The sequence below is a fragment of the Sprattus sprattus genome (assembly GCF_963457725.1).
Source record: "Sprattus sprattus genome assembly, chromosome: 2".
NCBI classification, from domain to species: Eukaryota; Metazoa; Chordata; class Actinopteri; order Clupeiformes; family Clupeidae; genus Sprattus; species Sprattus sprattus.
The window spans coordinates 17,274,051-17,296,210 of record NC_137921.1 but is presented as its reverse complement, the minus strand read 5'-3'; the positions used below and the strand labels follow the sequence as shown (position 1 = coordinate 17,296,210).

Genomic DNA, 22,160 nt, shown 5'->3' with positions numbered 1-22,160 from the left:
GCAAATTGTTTTCTGCTTTAAAGATTAGTGGTAGTGTTTATTTATTTTTAAATGGGTATTTTTGAATCTGCAGTTAGGTCTTTGGATCACAAGACCTCAATGTGTAGCTCCTGTGTTTAAAAAGTTTTTACTTCTGGTTTAGTAAAGTCATCCTGTTTTCCTGCACTGGTCAAGTGCTTGACAGTAATCAAAATCCAACCATCATCTTAATATCCTCTGTTAATCTTGTCTTGACTATCTATTATTGTTTGGTGTAAACTCTGTTTAGCATCTTCAAAATTTTGAGACATTTCTTGGCATCTTCAAAATTTGGAGAAATTTCTTAGCATCTTCAAAAAATCTAAATTCAAGAAACCTCCAGATTCAGGTGTGTTCAAGCTTTAAAGAGTATGTAAGATATATTACCTGATTGGCTACTGAGCACAAAAGCTGGACCTTATTACAATCCAACCTTATGGTTTATAACCAATTAGCAGCCAGGAGAAATCGCTGTTTCATGACCTGAGCACACCTGACAATGATGTCAAACAGATGAGCACTCGTTAATGTCTATTGTACTCACCTGTGTGCATCCCTTTATATAGGCTAGGAGCACAGACTGGGAATGTACTGCACCTTTCAGTGGCTCTCTGGCTTGCGGTGTAGGGGGCAAATTGAGTCTTTGCTGGTAGTGTAGAAAGGATTCAAGCCTCTTCAGTTTCAGGAACTTTCCTTGTCAGTGAAAATGGCCATAATTCTACAACTGTGAGTACTCTGTTTTACAACTTCAGCTGAAAGGTTCAGTTTGCTTGTGTTTCTTCTTACTGGTGTCTTGTCTTCTGTTTTGTAGAGTCCCATGGCTTTTGATGTCGGCTGTTATGATTTCTGCTCAGAGTAGTTTCAAACAAAGTAGGTTTTTGCCCGTCTTTTTTTAAAGAGCAAGTTTAAAGAAGCTTTAACTGTGTGGTATGACGTTAATTCCTGGATCTTTCCTCCTCTACAGTAACTGGCCTGAAGTCTCATTGCCTTGGAAATGTCTTAAAGTTGACCGTAGATAAATCCCTTTCCTTTGGAAGGCACCTGGAAGTGGATGCCATCAGTGAGTTCTTTAAAATTGTTTTGGATAATCCTTTTTTTTTTTTTCTTCCCTTTCCCCTTCTGATTAACCTAAGCTTGCACTTGCAGATGGCAGTCAGTTTATCCCCATCACACCCAGCATGGAATCTAAGTGTGGCTACCGCATGGAGTCTGACCCCTGGGGCAACGTGAAACTGTTTGCCTCAGTCCTGAGCTGCTACACCAATAATCGGGTAATGACGTGACGATGTGTCCCCATGGTTGGCTATGTATCGTAACATCAGTTTATCTGCTTTGTTCAAGAAACATGGTAACCAGAAACTTTCACCCAACACATTGACTAGGACGATGAGGTTTTTGAACTAGGACTGCGTCTTCGAATGTATGATGAGTATAAAGCTGAGGAGGATGTGCACAAGGTGACCAAGACCTGCAACTACAACCAATGGGCTTCTCGTGAGATCCTGTGTGACAAAAACTACATGGAGGTAAACTTGTATTATTGACCCAAGTGTTCCCAGTATGGCTCCAAAGGGTTCAAGCCCTTTAGGATTAACTGCACCTTATGTTTGAATAGGTGTCAGTGAACAGGTTGCCACCACCTATTGACCCAGCTTTTGAGCAGACCAAGCTTGAAGATGATCAGTGGGCTGGTGCAGTTCCTGATGCAAGTTGCCTCTGGCCTTCTCCCTTCACGTGTTTGATTTAACCTTAGTGTGACTAGTTCCATTTGAATTAACATACAAAGGCTCCTTTTGAACCTCAAATCTGTATTTGCCTTGTAGGCTGTGACCTCTGAGAAGAACATCTGGAGAATGGTATTCTTCACCCCAAAAGAAAAGTCCATGCCGTTGGCTGACGCTCAAAAGGCTGGGTATAGTATCGCAACAACCCCATCGAGACTGTTCATCCGAAGCCCTTATAATACACCCGAGGTTTACTCTGAAAATGTAAGTTGCATATATATATATATATATATATATCATACAAAACCATTTTCTTAAGTCCTGTAACTCTACTTCTCTCAGGTTACTAGTGTCTCCATGACAGTTCTGAAGGCTACCACATATTTCAAGGACCTGTGGTCTGTCACCATGCTTGACACTGCTGCAGCTTGTCCTACTGGTAAGTAATGGTAACTGTTTTCACTACTCTGATTTTGAAGTTGGAAGAGCTACAGTGTTATGCCCCCTGGTTCAGATGGTGTGGTCTTCACGGAGGAAACGATGACCTGGTATGTGCCTCGCCACATCAGCCCACTACTTGCATCGAATACCTGTGAGACGCTGGAGTTGCACATGGGCATTGATGGCGAGCGACTTGATGAATCCCAGATGGCCAGCAGGGGTTACACCATGTCTGTGACTGATTCCCACTTTGTCATTGAATTGCCTGTGGGTGGACCTGATGGTTACTACAAGGTAAGCGCTCATTGGATGGTTGGGAACTTTTGGTTTGCAGTAATCAATTGGCTCAAACTTTCCATTTTTCTGTGGGTTTGTGTGTGTCCCCCCCGTAGAGCCATGCTCCTGAGTACCAGTATCATATCTCTTACTTCATTGAGGCCATGATTGAGGTGGTGTGGAAGGAGGCTGACTCTGACCAGCTCACCAGATATAAGGTCTTGTATCCCATCACCACCCCTATGATGCCTAGACCTCCACACGTGACTGACAGTGAGTATCCCAACAAACATTGCTGTGTTTCCATATGGAAGTTCTTTGCTCATTGATCCTTGCTCCACAGATACTGTCCCTGAGGAACGGGTCTTTGATGTACTTTTGGGTACCTTCCTTCCTGATGTGATGCTGGTGAACATGACCTTTGCCACTGGTGTACTGACTGTTGCCGAGGCCAACGCAAGAGGCTTCAATGTCCAAGAGAAACGCCTCACCAATGGTTACAAAGGCTTCAGTCTTCAAGTGCCGTTCTCTGACTCTGTGGTCCTGAAGAGTGTATGTCTACACTTCCAAGTCTTGTCAAGAGCTTTCTATTTTCTTGTCCCTGCCCCCCTCCCAGTATTAAAGCTTTCATTTCTATATTGCAGAATCCTGATCGGGAGTTCACGACCTACACCCTTCCTTTGAGCTTTGGCCTGGTTGTCCTACCTGAGCAATCCCCATTCTCTCATCCAGCTGAGCTGGAAGCAACACTTCATGATGTTGGTACGGTAGCCTTGCCTTTAGCACACTTGTCATGGGTTCTGTCTTGGAGCATTTTGAGGAACTGTCCTTTTTCTGCTGCAGTGCTCCCTGTCGTAACTGGAACTTGTGATGACGAAAGCTACCATGTCACCGTGGCCTATGGAAGTCATGGCAGTGACTTTAAAACCATTGTGGGCAGTCAGGAGCTGACTTCTGACCTAGCAATGAAGTACAATGTCCGTGAGAATGCTACACACATGACTTTGAGTGTGCCATTCCTCTCATCTGATGCTGTATTTACAGTAAGCTTCTTTTTTTATTTAATTGGTAACTTGAGCTTTCATCAGCAAGTGTACTTTCATTACTAACTATGTTGCATACCTGTCTGTAGTTTGTTCTTTCATCTGCTGCTGGGGGTCGGCTGGACTTGAAGGTCATCGACCCACTCAATAATTGGAGCCTCAACAACTTCTCTCTGGCCTGTACCTTTCCTATGCCTCTGACTGGTCAGTGTCCCTTTTCTAGAGTATTGATAAAACTGGGGTTGAAGTGGTCTGTGACTTGGTTGTAATGCAACACTTGCTGCCTTTCTGTCTGCAGAGTGTCACCCTAATGGCACAATGATTGCCCTGGCCCTGAAGGTTGAGTCGGTGCCAAATCTTATTCTCAGTCAGCTCACCCTAAAGGACCCATCGTGCAAACCCATGTTCAGCAGCGATCAATTTGCCTCCTTCTCTTTCCCTGTTAACAGCTGCGGAACAACCCGAACAGTAAGATTTCACTTTAAGCTTTTGTGAGCTACCATGTGTTTGTCGGCATATACATGCATAATCCTTCCTTTGCTTTGTAGTTCTTGGATGGCTTCATGGTATATCAGAATGAGATCACCATGTCTCAGCAAGGAGGTGTGAATGTCAAGACTACTTCCAACCCAGAGTACCGGTATGTTTAGTTCTCAGTCTTTTATTTTTATTTCTCCCCCTCCCCACCAACTTGTATTGTGGCTTTAGCTTGAACGTCTTCTCTGGCTCCTAGACTCACCATCTCCTGTTACTATGAGAACAATGACTTCAAGATGCTGCAGTTTCTCCCAGAGAGTCGCTCCTTTGACCGCCCTCCACAGCCTGCCTTTGGGGAGATGAGGGTCCGCATGAGGCTGGCAACTGGTGAGTATCTTTCCAAATATGAATTATGAGATTTTTAAGTGATTCTCTCTGCAATACTTTGTTCCCCTCCTCAGATGTGTCCTACAACACGTTTTACACCGAAGAGGACTATCCTGTGGTGGAGGCCCTGAGGCGTCCCCTTTACTTTGAGGTTGAGTTGTTGGAGTCCACAGATCCACAACTTGTGCTGTTCCTGGAGAGCTGCTGGGCAACCCTTGAAAAGGACAGGCTGTCCACGCCACGATGGGACATCATTGTTGATGGGTACAATTATTTATAAACCTGCTAAACTGAACCAAATTCAGAAATGACTTGCAGTATCTTTCTATAAAAGCAACAGAATTGCAATGCATAGTTTGGAATAAATGCCTTTACATTTCAACTCTACAGGTGTGCAAACCAGGATGATCGGTATTTACCAAGCATTCATCCTGTAACTGCTGATGGCAGAGTCCAGTTCCCTTCACACTTCAAACGCTTTGACATGAAGATGTTTGCTTTTGTCCAAGATAATGTGGTGCTTAAAGACCAGGTAGGTACATTTGCTGCTCCTTACCTGCTTATAAATGGGTTATAAACCCTGACATTAATTTGACCCCCCCCCCCCCCATCTCTTGCAGATTTTCATTCACTGTGACGCTGCCATTTGTGACAACAACAAACAAAGTGATGGACTCTGCTATAGACGATGTCCTAGTTCCCCTGGAAATGTCCCTGAGCTGAGCAGCATTAAGAGCAGTGAGTTCTCCTTGATTCAGTTGCTCAATGGTATTCTGTGGTTGGTGTTTAATATTCCCTTGTCTTTGTTTGTAGGCCGAAGCAGTGCAAAGTATTCTCCCAAGTCAAGAACACAGCTCTCTTCAGGTCGCATCAGGCTGTCATCGTGACTCAAAACCATGTTATACAAATAAAAGGATTGTCTTAAAAAGAAATATCTTGTCTCGTGGTTTCTTCTTTAAACAATTTTAAGTCTGTTCAAACCCAACATTTGTCTGCAACTCTACTTATGTTGCAACTTTTTTCATACTGAATTTGCAGTAAGCAAGTGTAACCATGCCATCTCTTGTCATTCATGGTTAATACTTTGTTCTGTTGGTAGATGGTTACTGTAGGACTTCATTGGTCCTTAAATGTGCAGTACACATTGTTGCTCTGACCCGAATGTCAAATTCTCCTACAGCAGTACCACCATTACAAATTCTCATTTTGCAAATGATAATCTGGTAAAGATTAGTGGAAGTGTTTATATTAAGTATTTTGAATCTGCAGTTAGGACCGGGATCACAAGCCCTTAATGTTTAGCGCCTGTGTTTAAACCTTCGACTTCTGGTTTTAAGTCTTCCTGTTTACTAATTTTCATGTGTAAAATATGCTTGTATTGTAGGGACAAGGTACTCAAGATAACAGACCAGAAGCAAGAGGCAGACTTTGGTTTTGTGCAGAATTTTTAAATCAGCAATTTGATCACACTAGGTTTTTGTACAACACTGAACCAAGGAAAAAGTGTGACATCATTGATTGTGGGTAGAGAAACATGAGGCTGTCTGGTTTGACAACTTTACACAATACATTAAACATTTATTTTACAAATGGGTCTGGTCAGGTGCTTGACGGTACTCAAAGTCCAACCATTAGCTTAATATCTTCTGTTCATCTTGTCTTTATCTATTATTGTTTGGTGTAAACTCTGTTTGGCATCTTCAAAATTTGGATTCAATTCCAGAACCTTCTTGAAGTCTCTTTCGGCATCTTCAAAAAATCCTTGAAAACAAATGAAGATGCTTAGGCTGCAACCACACAAAGTTTGAAGTGAAGTCTACTTATCTAGGCTATTTTTTGGCACAAAATTCAACTGTAGTGTTTACAAAGACCAATCGCTTCATGAATGGTTAGTTGCCTCCATTAAACCAGTACGAGGCGACGATGCTGTGACTCATGACTGAAGGCTTTACCTAGTCTGTAGCGTATCAATCCTCTGTTGTAGTATGGAACTTCAAATTCATTATTTGCCTCAATTGCCAAAGTGTAATCCTCCATTGCTTCTTTGAAGTCAACTCTCAAATACTTTATCTGGCCGCGGTTATTCAAAGCTACTGCAAGGTCAGTGGCGTCACATTCCCTGAAACAAAACATAGTTTTAGGCTATATCTAGCTGTTCAGTAAATGTATAAATCAAGTACCCTCTAACATTATTTCAATGGTAGCTTGTAGCAATACACGATTAGTTCAGATAGTTGTCTTGATGAAATTACCTTGATTGTTTCTTACAATACGCCATAAAGTGACTATATAATTCCTCAGCCTGTTTGAAGTTTTTGTTGTTAAACTCCGTATGAGCTTGTTTAAGAATGGTGTGAGTTTTATTTTCCATGTAGGCTAGTTCACACTCGCTGACCACTGACAAACAAACCTTAGCATGTGATTCTATCAGTGGCTAACCGTATTTCTTCTGTGTTTTTGACAGGGTGACGTTTCCATTTCACTTGGACTGTGCTGCCACCTAGTGAGTAAATGCATACTCAAGTTGACTTCTTTGGAAGCAATCATGTTGAATTCACATTCAAGTTAATTAGAGAGGTACACTTCAATGTGTTTTTTGAACTGTAAACTAAATTAAATGACTACTGTGATGAAACACATCAATGGTGGTGTTTATATTGACAATTACAGTTTTCTGCATTTTAGGCCAATGGTGACGTACATTCAACTGGTTTGTACATATACAGTAGGCTATGCCATGATATACATACATTTGAATGCAGAGTTCTGACAGCACATTTTCTTTCAGTATCCCTCAGTATCTTTCTATGTTGTGCATGTCAAAAGAATCTGCCCAAAAAACTCACTTTTCACATTTCTCCTTAAGATATAAAAAAATAATGGTGAGAAAATCAGTACCAAAATATGCTTCTCCTTCAACATTTCAGAACCTTTTTTATGCATCACATCAGTGTTTTCACTCAAAGTTATTCTTACATTCTGACATTAAGACTTTGGGCATTTCCCTGACCAAACTGCACAGAGACGTCTTTCACATTTTGTCTCCATGGGAAAATGTTCAGGGTGAGACATTCTTAGGAGGATCCTCAAAGGTCAGAAGGTCAAGCTGTCTAGTTGTTAAACATAATACACAAAACATCTCTAGTGAGCTAAATGGTTCAGTGACCACTTCCTTACTGCACAATTTATCTCTAGTCAAATGGTTCAAAGACATTCTTTAAACAAAGACAAATAGGGAGGTTATGGCAGCTTTTTAAAAGTTCCAGTCAATTGTAAGAACCACACTGTCATATAAAATGGACAAGCTAAACTTTGCAAAAACAGCCCCACTTTTGGAGAAATAGAAATAGTCTATAATGAAGTTACCTGACTTACTGAGTGTATGGGTCAAGACTGAAGGTGAGGAGGGTGAATTGGAAAAGGACCATTTCTTTTTTTTTTTTTCTCCAAGAGACCTGAATCTTGTTGTTTGCTGTGAGAAATAACACAGACAGTCAAAGTCCACTCCACCCTTGGGAGAGCAAGAATGAGCAGATATCAATCACTTCCACGTCCAAAACAGTGTGAGAAATCCCATCTCCTGGCAACCAACGGTGTTTAAGTGTCTGTGGCATCAGTTTTATGCCAGTCCATTGGAAGAGGACTAAACTGTCTTATACATTTGAAATAAATAAATGTATTCATTTAGTTTACTAGTAAATGACTAGTTTTGATGTGTGTTAATGAAATCCGTGGACTAAACATAAGTGTAAATGCTATGTGAGGATTTTGGCAAATATGGTGTGAGACACCTGTGTTTGCATTTGTGTGCAGAACATTTGTTGAACTACCATCTCTGGTGTTTGCATTCGTTCTAACAAGTCTCACAAAAAGAGTATAGCTGGCAAAGACTGAAGGCAAGAAGCCTTTCTTGGGGAAAGTTTTTTCCAGGCTGTCTGTTACATATCATCATATAGGAAACACAGACTGACTTCCTCATGGGTCTGTCTCATTCATATGTAACAGACAGGTTGGATTTTATCATGTGTTTCCTATTTGAGTTTAACAAATACTAATGCCAGAGGTACATCAGGTCACTGCCACTCCATGAGGGTAATAGACCTCTACGGGGGATTATACTGCTGTAGCAATAAAGCCAATTATGCATGCATGCATTTAGCAGACGCTTTTGTCCAAAGCGACGTACAAGGGAGAGAACAATCAAGCTAAGAGCAACAATAAATACTGCTTTTTTCTTTTTTTTTCAAGAAATAGAAAACGACATAGAAAGAAAAAGAAGTGCGGGACTGTCACTGCTTAAGTGCAAGTTAAGCCAATGTGCCAGTTAGGAAGGTAGGTGCTCTCTGAAGAGTTGGGTCTTCAAGAGCTTCTTGAAGAGGGACACCCCTGCTCTGGTAGTGCTAGGCAGGTCGTTCCACTTACGTGGAAATACAACTGAGAATAGTCTGGATTGCTGTGCTTGCACAGGAGGCAGTGTCAGACGACGCTCACTGGATGAGCGCAGCATCCTGGGTGTAACATTTGCTCTTATCGGTAGGTGGGAGCAGAACCAGTAAGCACTTTGTAGGCAAGCATAAGTGACTTGAACTTGATGACAGCAGCTACCAGCAGCCAGTGGAGCTCAATGAGTAGCGGGGTGACATGTGCCCTCTTTGGTTGGTTGAACACCAGACGCGCCGCCGCGTTCTGGATCATCTGTAGTGGTTTCACCACGCAAGCCAGCAGTCCTGTTAGGAGGGCGTTGCAGTAGTCGAGGCGGGAACTCACCAAGGTTTGCACCAGCAGCTGGGTGGCATACTGGGTTAGGTACGGCCTGATTTTGCGGATGTTGTATAGCGCAAAGCGGCATGACCTGGCGACAGCGGCGATGTGGGCTGTGAAGGTTAGTTGGTCATCAATAATGACCCAGAGGTTTCTTGCTGTTTTGGATGGAGCAAGAGATAAAGAGTCAGTATTGATATTGATGTTGTGGTGGATGAACTGTTTAGCTGGGAAGACCATCAGTTCTGTTTTGGCCAGGTTCAGCTGAAGGTGGTGGTTTTTCAAGGTGGTGGATATATCAGCAAGACAGTCCGATATATATATATAGGGGGTGGGTACCCTAAATACTATATATATATTTGATGTGAAATATGAAATTAAATCAGTGTAGATTTTGAAGGTTAAAATATTACCTCTGGCCTTCACAGTCTGTAAAGTATCCTAAAAAATGTATTGAAGACAAGGTTCCAACTGAACCAGTACAGTCGTATGAAAAAGTTAAGGCACCCTTCTGAGGCTGCATGATAATTTACTCTGTCTTCAACAAAAAAGATCACAGTGGAATATTATTAATTTTCTAGTTAACACTGAGTACTGGGGTTTTCCAGACAAAGATATTTGGTGTAGCAGTATTTAGCTGTGTGAAATTAAATCAAATGTGAAAGATAACACCTGTAACTACTCAAAACTGATTAATTGCAACACATAATTCGTCTGATTAGCTCGCACTGCCGCCTCACAGTAAGAAGGTCCTGGGTTGTATTCCCGTTTTGGGGGCTGTTGGTCCTGGTGGGTAGGTTCTCCCTAGGCCTCCAGTACTCAGGAGGGACAGTCCAGGATGGGATAAAAGTAGAGAGTAAATTCACTGCGACCGCGGCCTGCTGTGTGTGTGTGTGTGTGTGTGTGTGTGTGTGTGTGTGTGTGTGTGTGTGTGTGTGTGTGTGTGTGTGTGTGTGTGTGTGTGTGTGTGTGTGTGTGTGTGTGTGTGTGTGTGTGTGTGTGTGTATATGCACTTTTCCGCAGTGAGTAAAATATTCATATTTGGTGGGGGTTCATCATGCTGTGTAGCTAGTGCAGGTACTGGGAATCTTGTTAAAGTTGAGGGTCGCATGGATTTAACTCAATATCAGCCAAATCTTGAAAATAATGTTCAAGAATCTGCCACAAAGTTGAAGTTACGCCAGAATTGGGTGTTTCAGCAAGATGCGAAATGACCTGAAACATTGCTCCAAATCTACCAAGGCATTTATGCAGAGGAACAATATTGTGTTCTGGAAGGGCCATCCCAGTCCCCAGACTTGAATATTATTGAAAATCTATGGGATGACTTGAAGCAGGCTGTCCACACTAGGCAGCCATCAAACATAACTGAACTGGAGATGTTTTGTAAGGAGGAATGGTCCAAAATACCTTCATCCAGACACTCATCAGAGGCTATAGGAAGCGCCTAGAGGCTGTTATTTTTGCAAAAGTAGACTCTAGTTAATATTGATGTGATTTTTCTGTTGGGGTGCCCAAATGTATGCACCTGTCTTATTTTGTAATGCTGCATTTGACATATTTTTCTGTTTATCCAATAAACCTTATTTCACTGCTGAAATATTACTGTGTCCATGAAATGTTATGTAAGGGATAACGGCCGACGAGCTGTGCAGTTCTACGAAGTTAATGGACGCTGCGGGGCAAAGAACACCACGACGCGGAGTGTTGCTCCGCGAAGTCCATTAACTTCGTAGAACTGCACAGCTCGGAGGCCGTTATCCCGCTTATCTCCCGTTTACAACATCCAAAAATGTTTGTATTATTATTATTATTATTTAGAATTTCCTTTATCTTTAGGAAATTTAATATGCATAATAACCTGATGAATTCTTGATTTGAAGCCTAGTGCTCCCGTTAGATAAAGTAGTGAGAAAGTAGTGCTTGGAACTGGAACTTTAGTTTCCCGAGGCATTGCTGCAAAGTGACACTCATGAGCTCACCTCTGTAAACGGACACACGGACACAGGTGTTGTTCATAAGGTTTTACTATTTACAGTTGAACTCCACGTTTCCGTTGATGGTGAAGTTGGACAGAGCAACAGGGAGGTCAAGTTTGCGCGTCGTGGAGTTCTTTGCCCCGCAGCGTCCATTAACTTTGTAGAACTGCACAGCTCGTCTGCCGTTATCCCTTACTTAACGTCTGAGAGGAGGGAGGCACATGTCTGTGGCATTTAGACACTTCCTCTGAAAAGATTAACTGGCTGCTCTGTCAGTACAGATGCCATGACCTCTCATGGTAGGCAAACCTCTCCATACTTATCATCAACCTTTCAACTTAAGAACGTAGTAAATGTAATGTATTCAGCCATATAATAATAATAATAATAATAATAATAAAAGCAACATGAATAATAATGATGATTTTACTAATAATGATAATAATATGCTTATGGTGATGGTGGTGATGATGATAATATAATGCATTATTACATTCTCAATTTTAAGTACTATAACTTTAACTTCTGACTAGATTTTTCGTGTATATTTGAAGAAAGATGTAAGGTTTATGTTGGAATGTTTAGTATGTCTAGACTCTCTGAAGTGAGACACAGCATGAGCTCTCTCTATGTTTGAGAGGAACGATACTTCTTCCCTCTTTCTATATTTGCTATAGGCTTATGAAAGACCTTCTTGTTGTCTAGGGAAGATGGGCCTGGCATAGTTTGTATATGAATTTCACTCCCAGAGCTGAAAATGTGCTCTTCTTGACATTGAGGCGTAAAAGCACAAGTCCGTATCAGACATACAGCACACATACACCAGCAATAAAACTTCCTTCGGTGTCTGCCTCAGCACAATGACTTGTTGTATGACGTAAGTGCACATGATATAAGAAATAATTCTAAAGCAGCCTCAGTTTTTTTTACATTTTTTATGTGTAAAGGAGCAGGTATAATATACGTATAACATACTTTGATATGCATTCTACTCACTGTAACATTGTTACAGTATGTTATATATTTATTTAAAAATGTACTCCAGCTAAGAGCTGTGATAAATCCAGTTTCATAAACCAGACAAAATTATGTTTCCTCAATATTGAACACCATCTGTTTATCTTACAACGTATTTAAAAAAAAAAAAAAAAGGAACAGCATTTTACTATGGGTCACCAATAATAAGTGGATAAATAAACAATAATTTGTTCCTCTGATACATTTAACAGGCTGAGCTTATACACATGAAGAGTGCAGATTACAAACTACTTTGCTACATATTTTCAGTCGAATTTCATTCTGCTCTACACAAAAACACACTTAAGTGTGGCTAGTCATGGAAAGACATACTAGCTAATAAGAACAATAATTGTCTTTAATACACTGAAGTAGTAGTTATTCCAATACAAGTGTACTTACTATAGATTTTTCTGCATCAGATTTCGGTTGTAAAACAAAATTGTAGTAAACTGAAAAGTTAAATTCTGCAGGGACATAGAAGGGTAGTGGGATGCTTAATAAAAATCACCATGATTATATCACCAGTATAAGATTTAATCACCAGTGTAATTCTTGGGGATGTCTGTAGCCTTGCCTTTGAGTATGAATGGTGATAATATTCCCTAATGGGGATTATAATTCCACAAATGAAGCATATTCAAAGGCTTGGCTTGTAGTTGGCTCTCTCTCTGAGCAGACGGGAGCCTTGGGTATGGGAGGTCTGGGGGAAAACGTGGGATGCCTGGGTGGTAGTGATCCCTGGCTGTGATGGTTAGTTGAAAGTTCAGTAGACCAAGCAAACCCTGAAAAGACAGAGGATGAGAGGATGAGAATTGTGGCCACAAATTTGCCCACAGATCACATCAGCAGACCTCCAGTGCTCACCTTGCCTCAAGCGTCTACACATGACCCACTGCAATTTCCATCTGTTCCACCCTCCTGGTCACGTCGGCCAGTTCTGCAGTGGTTAAGGAAATTAGATGGTGCCTCACACAAAAAAAACCTTCTCTAATATTACATAAGATAACATATGAAAACACAAAGGATATGCCGAGCAGAGAGGTCCTGAAGGGCATTTTGAGCCTGTCTCTGGAAAGCCAGTCGAGCCTCACACATGCAGGGGTCCTGGATCACTTCAGCCTTAACCTCTTCATTGTGAGTAAAGCAAGGATTTTGGTTAGCACATTTATATTAGCATACCAATCAGTAATATAATAATAAAATAAAACGCTATTTTCACTCTCTTAAACTGGAGAAAGATAAATGTGGGAAACCACATCAGCTTTGTCTATAAGAAACTACATTGTCTTTGCATCTTGAGGTACCGGGTTCAAATGATGGTTTATGTTTGATCTTCTTTCACCCAGTGAAATTTATGGTGTATTTTTGGCACCATAGGAATGCTGTATTTGTTGAGCCACGGGTCAGAGCTGCTTTTGTTGGCACAAGCTTTTCCAGATGTAGAGCACACATAGCTCCAGCCTTGCTATAGTCCTAACTGAATACATATCTCATTAACATCCTGCTACGTGGACATGCCTGCCTGTTATGGCTAATAAATAGCTGCTGGTTATGAACAATAACTCACCTATGTTATTTTAGAGTCAGACAGCCAGGTTACTACAGATTGCAAACAAATTACAGGCATAAACTACACAAATTAGTCGAGCAAACCTACTTTTTTGTAAAAATACAAAATGTTGATATTTCGGAATTTTCCCTACTACAATATCAACCAAGACAAACACCAGTGACTTCTGGCCTTGTTTACACAGTTTTAAGGTCAAGCTTCCAGTTTGTGTATGGGTCAAGCAGAATCATTCCTCATTGACTGCCACTGTTGAGCAAGAACAGTTCCATTATACCTCCACAACTGATGCTAATAGCTATTGCTGGCTATTTTGCAAGTTGCTATGGAATGATAGCAACATAACAGTGGAATTATGTTGCCTGGTAAATGGAACTGTCACATTTCTCAATATCACTACTTTACGGTGACTCGTGTCTAACTGACATACCTTGTGTGGCTAAACCTGGATTGCAATTACGTGAGCTATACATTGTCAGAAAGATCACGCATAGTTCACCATGACCAGTACAGAGAAAATACAATGTTTTGCCTAATCAAGAGAACAATACAGCAGATATATGAATCTATTCCTTGTGGAGTCGACAGGCTTATTTACATGCAGCGTATGTAAAACATGTAAAATGCCGACTCCACCTCAAAGCCACGGATAGAAAGTGGCTCTGAGGTCCTTACGTTCAGGAGAACATGTTCTTGTGTCCTCATTCAGGGTAAAGCCATCATGACAAAGACACAGATAGGAGTGGCTGCTGCTGATACAGATTTGTTCACAGTTGTTTCCCATGGCACAGTGATCCACATCCACACCTGAAAGTAGCCATGGATAAGAGTCTGGTCCTTTGAAGCTCAGACTCTACATTCCAGATGTGTAGAATATGAACTCGGGAAACATACATATGGGGAAACGGCCCTTACTCTAAAAGCTCATATACTTAACGCTCTCATTCAATTTGATTAGTATCTTTCCCTTTCATTGATTTCAGGGTGAATCCCAATCGGGCGTCTGTGTTGACATTTACACTAAAAAAGGCTACATCACTCTCTGCCACTTAAGGGCATTCCACACTCAGCTTCAGGAGTTACTCTGTGGAAGTCTTGCAACTTCCCTCTTATTGCCACTTTCTCAAAAACACAAAATGTGCTAGAGAAGACTGTGCGTTACTGATACAACACGTTACACACGTATGCTAAATAATTATTTAGAGTAACTCTGGGACACCCAGTAAGAATAAGAGGCCACTGTTTCACTGTTTCCCTGCCCTGAAGCCAGCTGCATGACAGCTGCCTTGCAGGTTCTTACTTCTTCCTAAGGAACAGGATTTCTTGTCCTCGTTCATCACATAACCATCCTGGCAATCACACTGATAGGAGTGGGTGCTGCTAATGCATATTTGCTCACAGTCATGCCCCATGCCACAGTGATCCTGACCTGCAAATAAGGCAGGGTAAAAAGGTTTGGGAACAACAGGGTCATTCAGGCAGTATGTGAAATCACACAAAACTCATCCAAGAGGCCAGCCTGGGTCCTTACTTGAAAACATTCCTCTGGGTAGAAGGAACAAATGGTATGGTTGTAAAACGTGAGCCAGAAAATAGTTCTAACACTCTTGTTAAAGAAAATGGGATTTGTTTGGTTTTCTTCTGGTGTACACCACAAGTTTGCAACCACTATCTGAAATAGTCTGGTAAACAGATTTATCATCACTAAGTTACAAAGATATTTTACTGTACCCTTCATAGCAGATGCAGAAACCAATAGATACTCTCACAATGAACTACAAGCAGATCTTTCTATTAATACATGGACCAAGCTTGTGCTCTTTTACAGAGTAATGACTTGTCAGACCACACAGCAGACGAAACACTCCAGACTGTTAGCAGCTAACATGACATTAAGTTATACTAGCAACATAGACACTGAACTACACATTGTCTGTACAAGAGAGACACAAAACGGGAGATGATAAGCCATGGTGAATAAGCAACTGAATAAGCCAAGAGTGCATGAACAACCATGACACTGACATAGTTTGAGTCAACGGTTAGCTCTTCTTCAGTATGAAAAAAAAAAACTTAGCTAACACTGATTCCAGTAGACACGGCCTACAGAGTCCAAAACTGGTCCCAAACACAACGATACACTTTTCATTTTTTTTAAGCCAATAGTATGTCAAAGAGAGTTCTGTGCAGACAGGTTCTTGGTGCATTTGCTGCCACCTTTGATGCATTCGGGCCTTTGGTACTCGGATGCTAAAACTACCAGAATGATGTGAAAACACTTTCATATATTTTCAATATTGATAATATTTTTTGTATGTGTTGGGCCGGAACAAGAACTATACAGCAGTTTGGAACCAGAAATATACACTGTATGCGTAGAAGCTGATTTTACATCAAAGCCAGTGTTACAGCAGCTCACAGGTTCTTACTTTTCAAGGAACATGTTTTCTTGTCCACGTTCAACACATAGCCTTCCCGACACTGGCAGTAAAAGGAGGAGACGTTGTTGACACATATATGCTCACAGTCGTGTCCCATGGCGCAAGGGTCCAGACCTGCAATAAGCCATGGGCAGGTGTCGGTGAAGGCACTGAAGCAGCACATGGACAATTTAACTGGCTGGCAAGTCATTGAGAAATGGAGTGTCTGTGTGTGTGTGTGTGTGTGTGTGTGTGTGTGTGTGTGTGTGTGTGTGTCTGTGTCTGTGTCTGTGTCTGTGTCTGTGTCTGTGTCTGTGTCTGTGTCTGTGTCTGTATGTGTGTGTGTCTGTGTGCGTGTGTATGGTTTCTGCCCATGAAGTGGTTAGTCAGAACCTCAACTCTTCTTAAACCATATATGGTGTGCTTGAATCATATATGCTTGTATACCATACACATACATCAAGAGTAAGGATTAGCTCCTGGTTTGTGTTATTGCCACTGACTAAAGAGTCATACAACTAAATTGTATGTCTTTTTAAAGAAGAAAACAGATTACAAAAGGTCCTGACACAATCAATCCCTTAAAGGAAATCTGTACTCAAATTGTAAACTGTCTGAACTTTTATAGTTATAGCATGATTACAGCATATTTAACATTTTGTTCCAGAACGGAGTTGCCAGGTCTTATGCATTTTTGCTAATGGTTATAAAAAAATGATTTACCAAAATACCCCAGTGATACATTTTATACCATGCACATAGAGCTCTATTGCACATAATATGATCTAACATGATTCACCAAGTGGGTAACATGTTAAAACAGTGTGACAACAGATGCTAAGAAATATCACAAAATGTCATTTAAAAGGCCAGTGGACACAGACACCAAAGTGACACACTTAAATATTAAGTGAAACACCTGTTTTGAAAGTAAATCAGGGTGATATACGGTATGTGTGTGTGTGTTGCCAAAGCCATGTTGTGGAAACTGTTACAAATGCAATTGCAAGTCTCTGTGTTTAGTATTAGGGTTGTCTATCTCAACAAGCCCTATTACTGTAATACAGAGATGGACACCTGAGGCATCCATCTCATACACCACAGCCATCAAGCACCTTTGCAGAACCAACTCAAAACAGAGCAAGTTTCCTGCCCACACACAGATAACACAATCTCCTGGAAAAAGACAGACAGAAATTAGTGAACACAGTAATGGTTATTAGCTGGAGCAGAACCTGAAACACACATTCAGCAACAAATGAATATGATGTGGTTACAAACAATTAAAATTATATGATCTCACAGATCTCTAAATTAGAGTGCATGAAGCCTGATACTTTGTCTAACTATGTAACTTTGTCTACATGCAAAGCCACTGATATGACAAGTTCTCTGGAACTCTGACATTACCTTCTTCATTAAAGGTATCTCTACAGAAACAAAATACTGATTCCATTCTCTGACTAGATTGAAGCCACATTATAAACAATATATAGTATAACCAATAACCATTATAACCAATAGCAGAGTACTGGTTTTCAGAGAGGGCCAAGTCTATGACAACAGGGTCCAACAGATGAATGGAACCAGATTCCTCAGTCCCTACATAAACACACTTCTTTGGGACTTTGGCAAACAGAAACACTAATGATTTTCCAGGCCTGTTCCTACCACACAGGGTCTCCCGGAACTTGGACGTTAGCTTTTCGATGACTCCGTAGGTCTCCACGTAGAACACGTGGTCATCAAGAGGCTGGCTAGCCATGAGCCGCAGCGACTGCATGTCGGCCCGGTCCACTCCCACAGCGTAGATCTCAATCCCAGAAGCTCTTGCGGCGGCTGACACTTCCTCCACCTGGTCCTGCGGGCGCCCATCCGTCACGATGATGGCGACCTTGGTGATGCCCTTTGAACGGGATCGCGCCCCCGACTGCTCGGTGAAGGCCTCGTCCATGGCCTTCTTGATAGCCAGGCCCGTCATGGTGCCAGCCGCCAGGGGGTCGATGCGGCTAATGGCCTGCTTCATGGTCACCTTGTCAAGGTGGTCTTTTAGCAGGAACTCGATCTTGACTGTGCTGGCATAGTTCACCACAGCCACACGGGTGGCCTCGGGCCCCACGTCGAGAGTGTCCACCATATCGGCCAAAAAGATCTTGACCTTCTCGAACTCCATTGGGCGGACACTGCGAGAGCTGTCGATGATGAAGACCAGGTCTAGTGGACGGCTCTGGCACTGATTGTCACTGGCTGGTTGGCCAAACAGAGGTAAGTGCACATAATACAAGTTATATCAGTTAGCCGATTTTGTTTTCATGTATTTGATATCGACAACATTGAGAACGAATAAATAATGGTGAATTATACAAGCATCCAAGAAATTCTTTCATATCTAGTTACACGTATTACATCAGTCTTGCACTATCTGTTGAAATATTAAATGCATATTAGATCACCAACAAACTTACTGACCATCTTGATTTCTTGATGCCATACCATCAGTGGAGCTAACATATGGAGAAGTTATTTACCAAGTCATGTTAAAGATGTTATATTAGCTTTGGCCTAAAATCAATAAGGTATAGTTACCTCATTGGTGATCACGGGATGAGACTGCAGAATCATTAGTAAAAATGCCATTGAGATGGTGGTTGTTGATGTACATTAATAACCAATGGGGATCTGGACCCTTTCCCCCAAAAACATTGTGGCCATGACATAGCATTTATGAGATAGCAGTCATTATACTACTACAGTGTTTTTGAGAAATTGGGTCCAGGTTTTTAAAGCTTAGTATTAGTTGCTTGATATGACAAGATACAGACAACAGTAACATTTGCTGATACACAGTTCAATGTCCAATGGGTGGACATTTTGTGTGACCCATCCAAGGGATCCAGACACCGAAATGTTTCAGGATATGTACAGTATTTCAACATGACATGGGAATGAACCATAAGTTTCGTCTGTAAGTAAGTTTGTTTGGAACCAGTTGGGTTTGGAAGGAAACCCAGCTGTGGAATATTCTACCTGTCTCCCCAGGACGGAAGTTGGTGATGGTTCCCCTTTGGGTACTGACCGGTAGCTCTGATGGAACCCTGGTTGTTTGCGGAAGGGTCACCAGTGGTAGAGTCACCACTGGTGAAGTCTCTGGGGCGAAAGTGCTCGTCGGTTGGGGGCTAGTCTCCGGTGGTAAGGTAGCCACTGGCAGAGTAAATGTCTCTAGTAATGCGGTGGTTGTTGGAGGTGGATTGGTCACGGGTGCTATGGGAATTGTAGTTGGTTTAGCGGTCACCTGTGGCATTACAAGGGGTTGTTTGTTGCAAGCTACTGGAGGAACCAGGCCCTTAAAAGGGGGAGCTACTTTTTGGTAAAAGTGATTAACCCCTGGTAGCATGAGGCCTTTGGTCCGATGGTGAACCGCCGGGGGCGTGGGGACTATAGGCCGGAGGTGTGTCCTAGGTGGAGAGATAGGAAATGGCCGACGGTGCACAACCGATGGCGAGAAAGGGAGGGGTCGATGGTGGACCACCGGAGGGTACATCCTGTGTGGCTGGCGGTAGTTTGGCGACAGATGGAGGTTTGAAGGCTGATGGTGGTAGTGCAGATGGTGATGAGGTTGATGGGGTTGGTAGTGATACCCATTATACCTGTAGTTAACACCATGTACTATGGGCCACCAGAGAGGAGAAGCGGTAAAGCAAATTAGTCACATGAAGAACGCTGGTGGGTGATTAGTTAGACTGGTTTCCAGTCCACTGCAGGGATGGACCAAATCGTACCTACAGAGGGCCAACGTGGCTGCAAGCTTTTATATAAAAGCGTGTGAGTGGAATGAATGTAATCAGTGGACCTGCCAGCACCATTGGCCCACTATGGATAAGATTATCCACCCCTGGCCTTTTACAGGTCAGTATTTCCCACTCCTGCTTCTGTTGTGAAGAACTCGTAATCAAACCACTGTGATTAACTGCCCTCGCTGCATTACTTTGGCTGAACCCCCAAATCAACTACAGGCACCGTAAATATCTGAGAGGTTCCATTAGAGGTGTCGCTGTAGGAAGATAATTACAACTGGTTGTGTTCTGTAATCCTAAACAGGAGTGGGAAACTCTGACCCCAGTACATTCTGAGCAGAGGTTTACAATCCAGATTGAGAAAGTAAAAGTCATGCCTTTTTTAAGAATTTAGAGTTGCTAATTATCACAAAATGTAAGCCATTTTGTCAAACGGATGAGGTAGATCAAACTGCAGTGCAAAGGTGTTGCAAAATATGGCAGGGCGATTACTTTCTCATGCTGATATTTTCAGCTTCTGAATTTTGGTGGCATGCTAGACAGTTAAGCAGAACTTTAACATATAATTGGAGAGCTGCCACGTCCATAGCTTTTCATATAAATTCAGATATTATTTGACAGACTAGGTCTCAGTGAGTTCTCAAAAGTGTTAACCACATAACCAGTCACAGTGAAGCTCTTCAGTAATAGGTTTGTCCAAATCTTACCCTTTTTTGCAAAGCCTAAAATACTAATTGAACACTGGTATTAAATTGTTCAAAATTATGCAAACATATCTTCTGAAATAGCTTACAGACTGAGCTTAATTTAGAACAAGCAATTGAAATTGTTCTCTGCTTATCAATAAGCATTGATGAAAAATCTACATTATATTATTTAAAAGTACACATACAGATTCATCTACAAGTTTTATAGTAAGTGCGCTGTCCTAAATGCAATGCAAAATAATGCAACAGAGAAGCCCACAATGCACTTGTTATCATGTTATTTAAGCACTGTGTGCAAGAGCATCAAGGAAACAGCGATACAATGTAAGATGCCAAGACTTTGCTGTCACAGTGCAAAACCATAGCCCATTGCAATATCAGATAAATCTACCCGAGATCAGTATGAATGATCACGGGTGAAGTGCTTTAAGTAAAACATATTTTGCTCTAAACTTACCTGCAGGATTTAGAGTTCTCTGAGGTGGGAACTGTGGTCGGGCGACATTCCTTCTTTGAGCATAACTTTGCGCATGTACTTGCCCCGGGTCAACCTCGTAAGTCCCACAAACCTCTACCAACAAGGCCAAGAGGCCGTAGATCAGACTCCAGAAGAAGGACCTCATTGTTGCACTGGTCCTCTCACGATAGTCGTCCTTCTTCAACTGACTGGTTTCACTACCATTTACAAGGTTGGCACTTTTGAAGACACTGCTGACAGCGCGTTTATGTTTCTTGTCCTATCCAAGACGTTTTCTCTAGAGCCAGCCCATTTTTAGGGGAAAAGGTGCGAGCTGGATTTCATATGCTCATCTTTATTGTTATTATAAATAGCCTTATGGTAAACCTACATCTGATTATTTTTAATCCAGGTCACAACAAAGAAAATATCAGAAAAATACAATGTTTTCCTGAAAAGCCTTCTTAACTCAAAACCTTTAACCACGACATTTCGACTATTTAAACCTAAACCACAATTGCATACACACGCCGACACATACATTCAGAAAAGTTTCCAAGATCTACACAGAACCCATCCCACTTGTCTTACACAAATCTATAATCATAGAATTATAATGCATTTCATGAGCTATAAGCAAAACGTCAAAACGTCAAGATTCTTCACGCTGATTAGATTTGTCCACAAGATGGCGCAAATTATTATTTGAAGACATAATCGCGGATTTTCATGTAGGCCGTCATGAATCACTTTAAAAGAGGACTAAATAATTGCCAATGAAAGTGAACTTCACCCCCAGCACTGATCCTATCTCGACCCTCTGCATACGTTTTGAAAAATGCAACAAAAGGTGGGCAAGGGGCTGTGGAGGGGGGCGTAAACTCCTGTGAATGATGAGTCTCGATCAGGAAACGAAATTGAGACACACTCAGACGGGAGCTTGGCGCCCATTTCATGGCCTGTATGCCAAATGACCGTAGATACGTTGGCATTGCTTCAGGGTGTTTTTAAAACAGTGCATGGTGTGTGGAGCCATTTTCAACTCATGAAATTGCAGATTTTTATAATAATGGGAATTTGTCAGAATTA

At 41.7% G+C, this 22,160-nt stretch overlaps 1 protein-coding gene across 1 annotated transcript; it reads right to left on the bottom strand.

Moving 5' to 3' along the window:
* Positions 1-13,061: 13,061 nt before the first annotated feature.
* Positions 13,062-21,237, bottom strand: matn3a (matrilin 3a; the record flags this gene model as incomplete). Its single annotated transcript, XM_080833764.1, has 5 exons — positions 13,062-13,063; positions 13,146-13,253; positions 16,123-16,248; positions 17,785-18,360; positions 21,072-21,237. Coding segments are annotated over 5 exons (978 nt in total).
* Between the last annotated feature and the right edge of the window lie 923 nt (positions 21,238-22,160).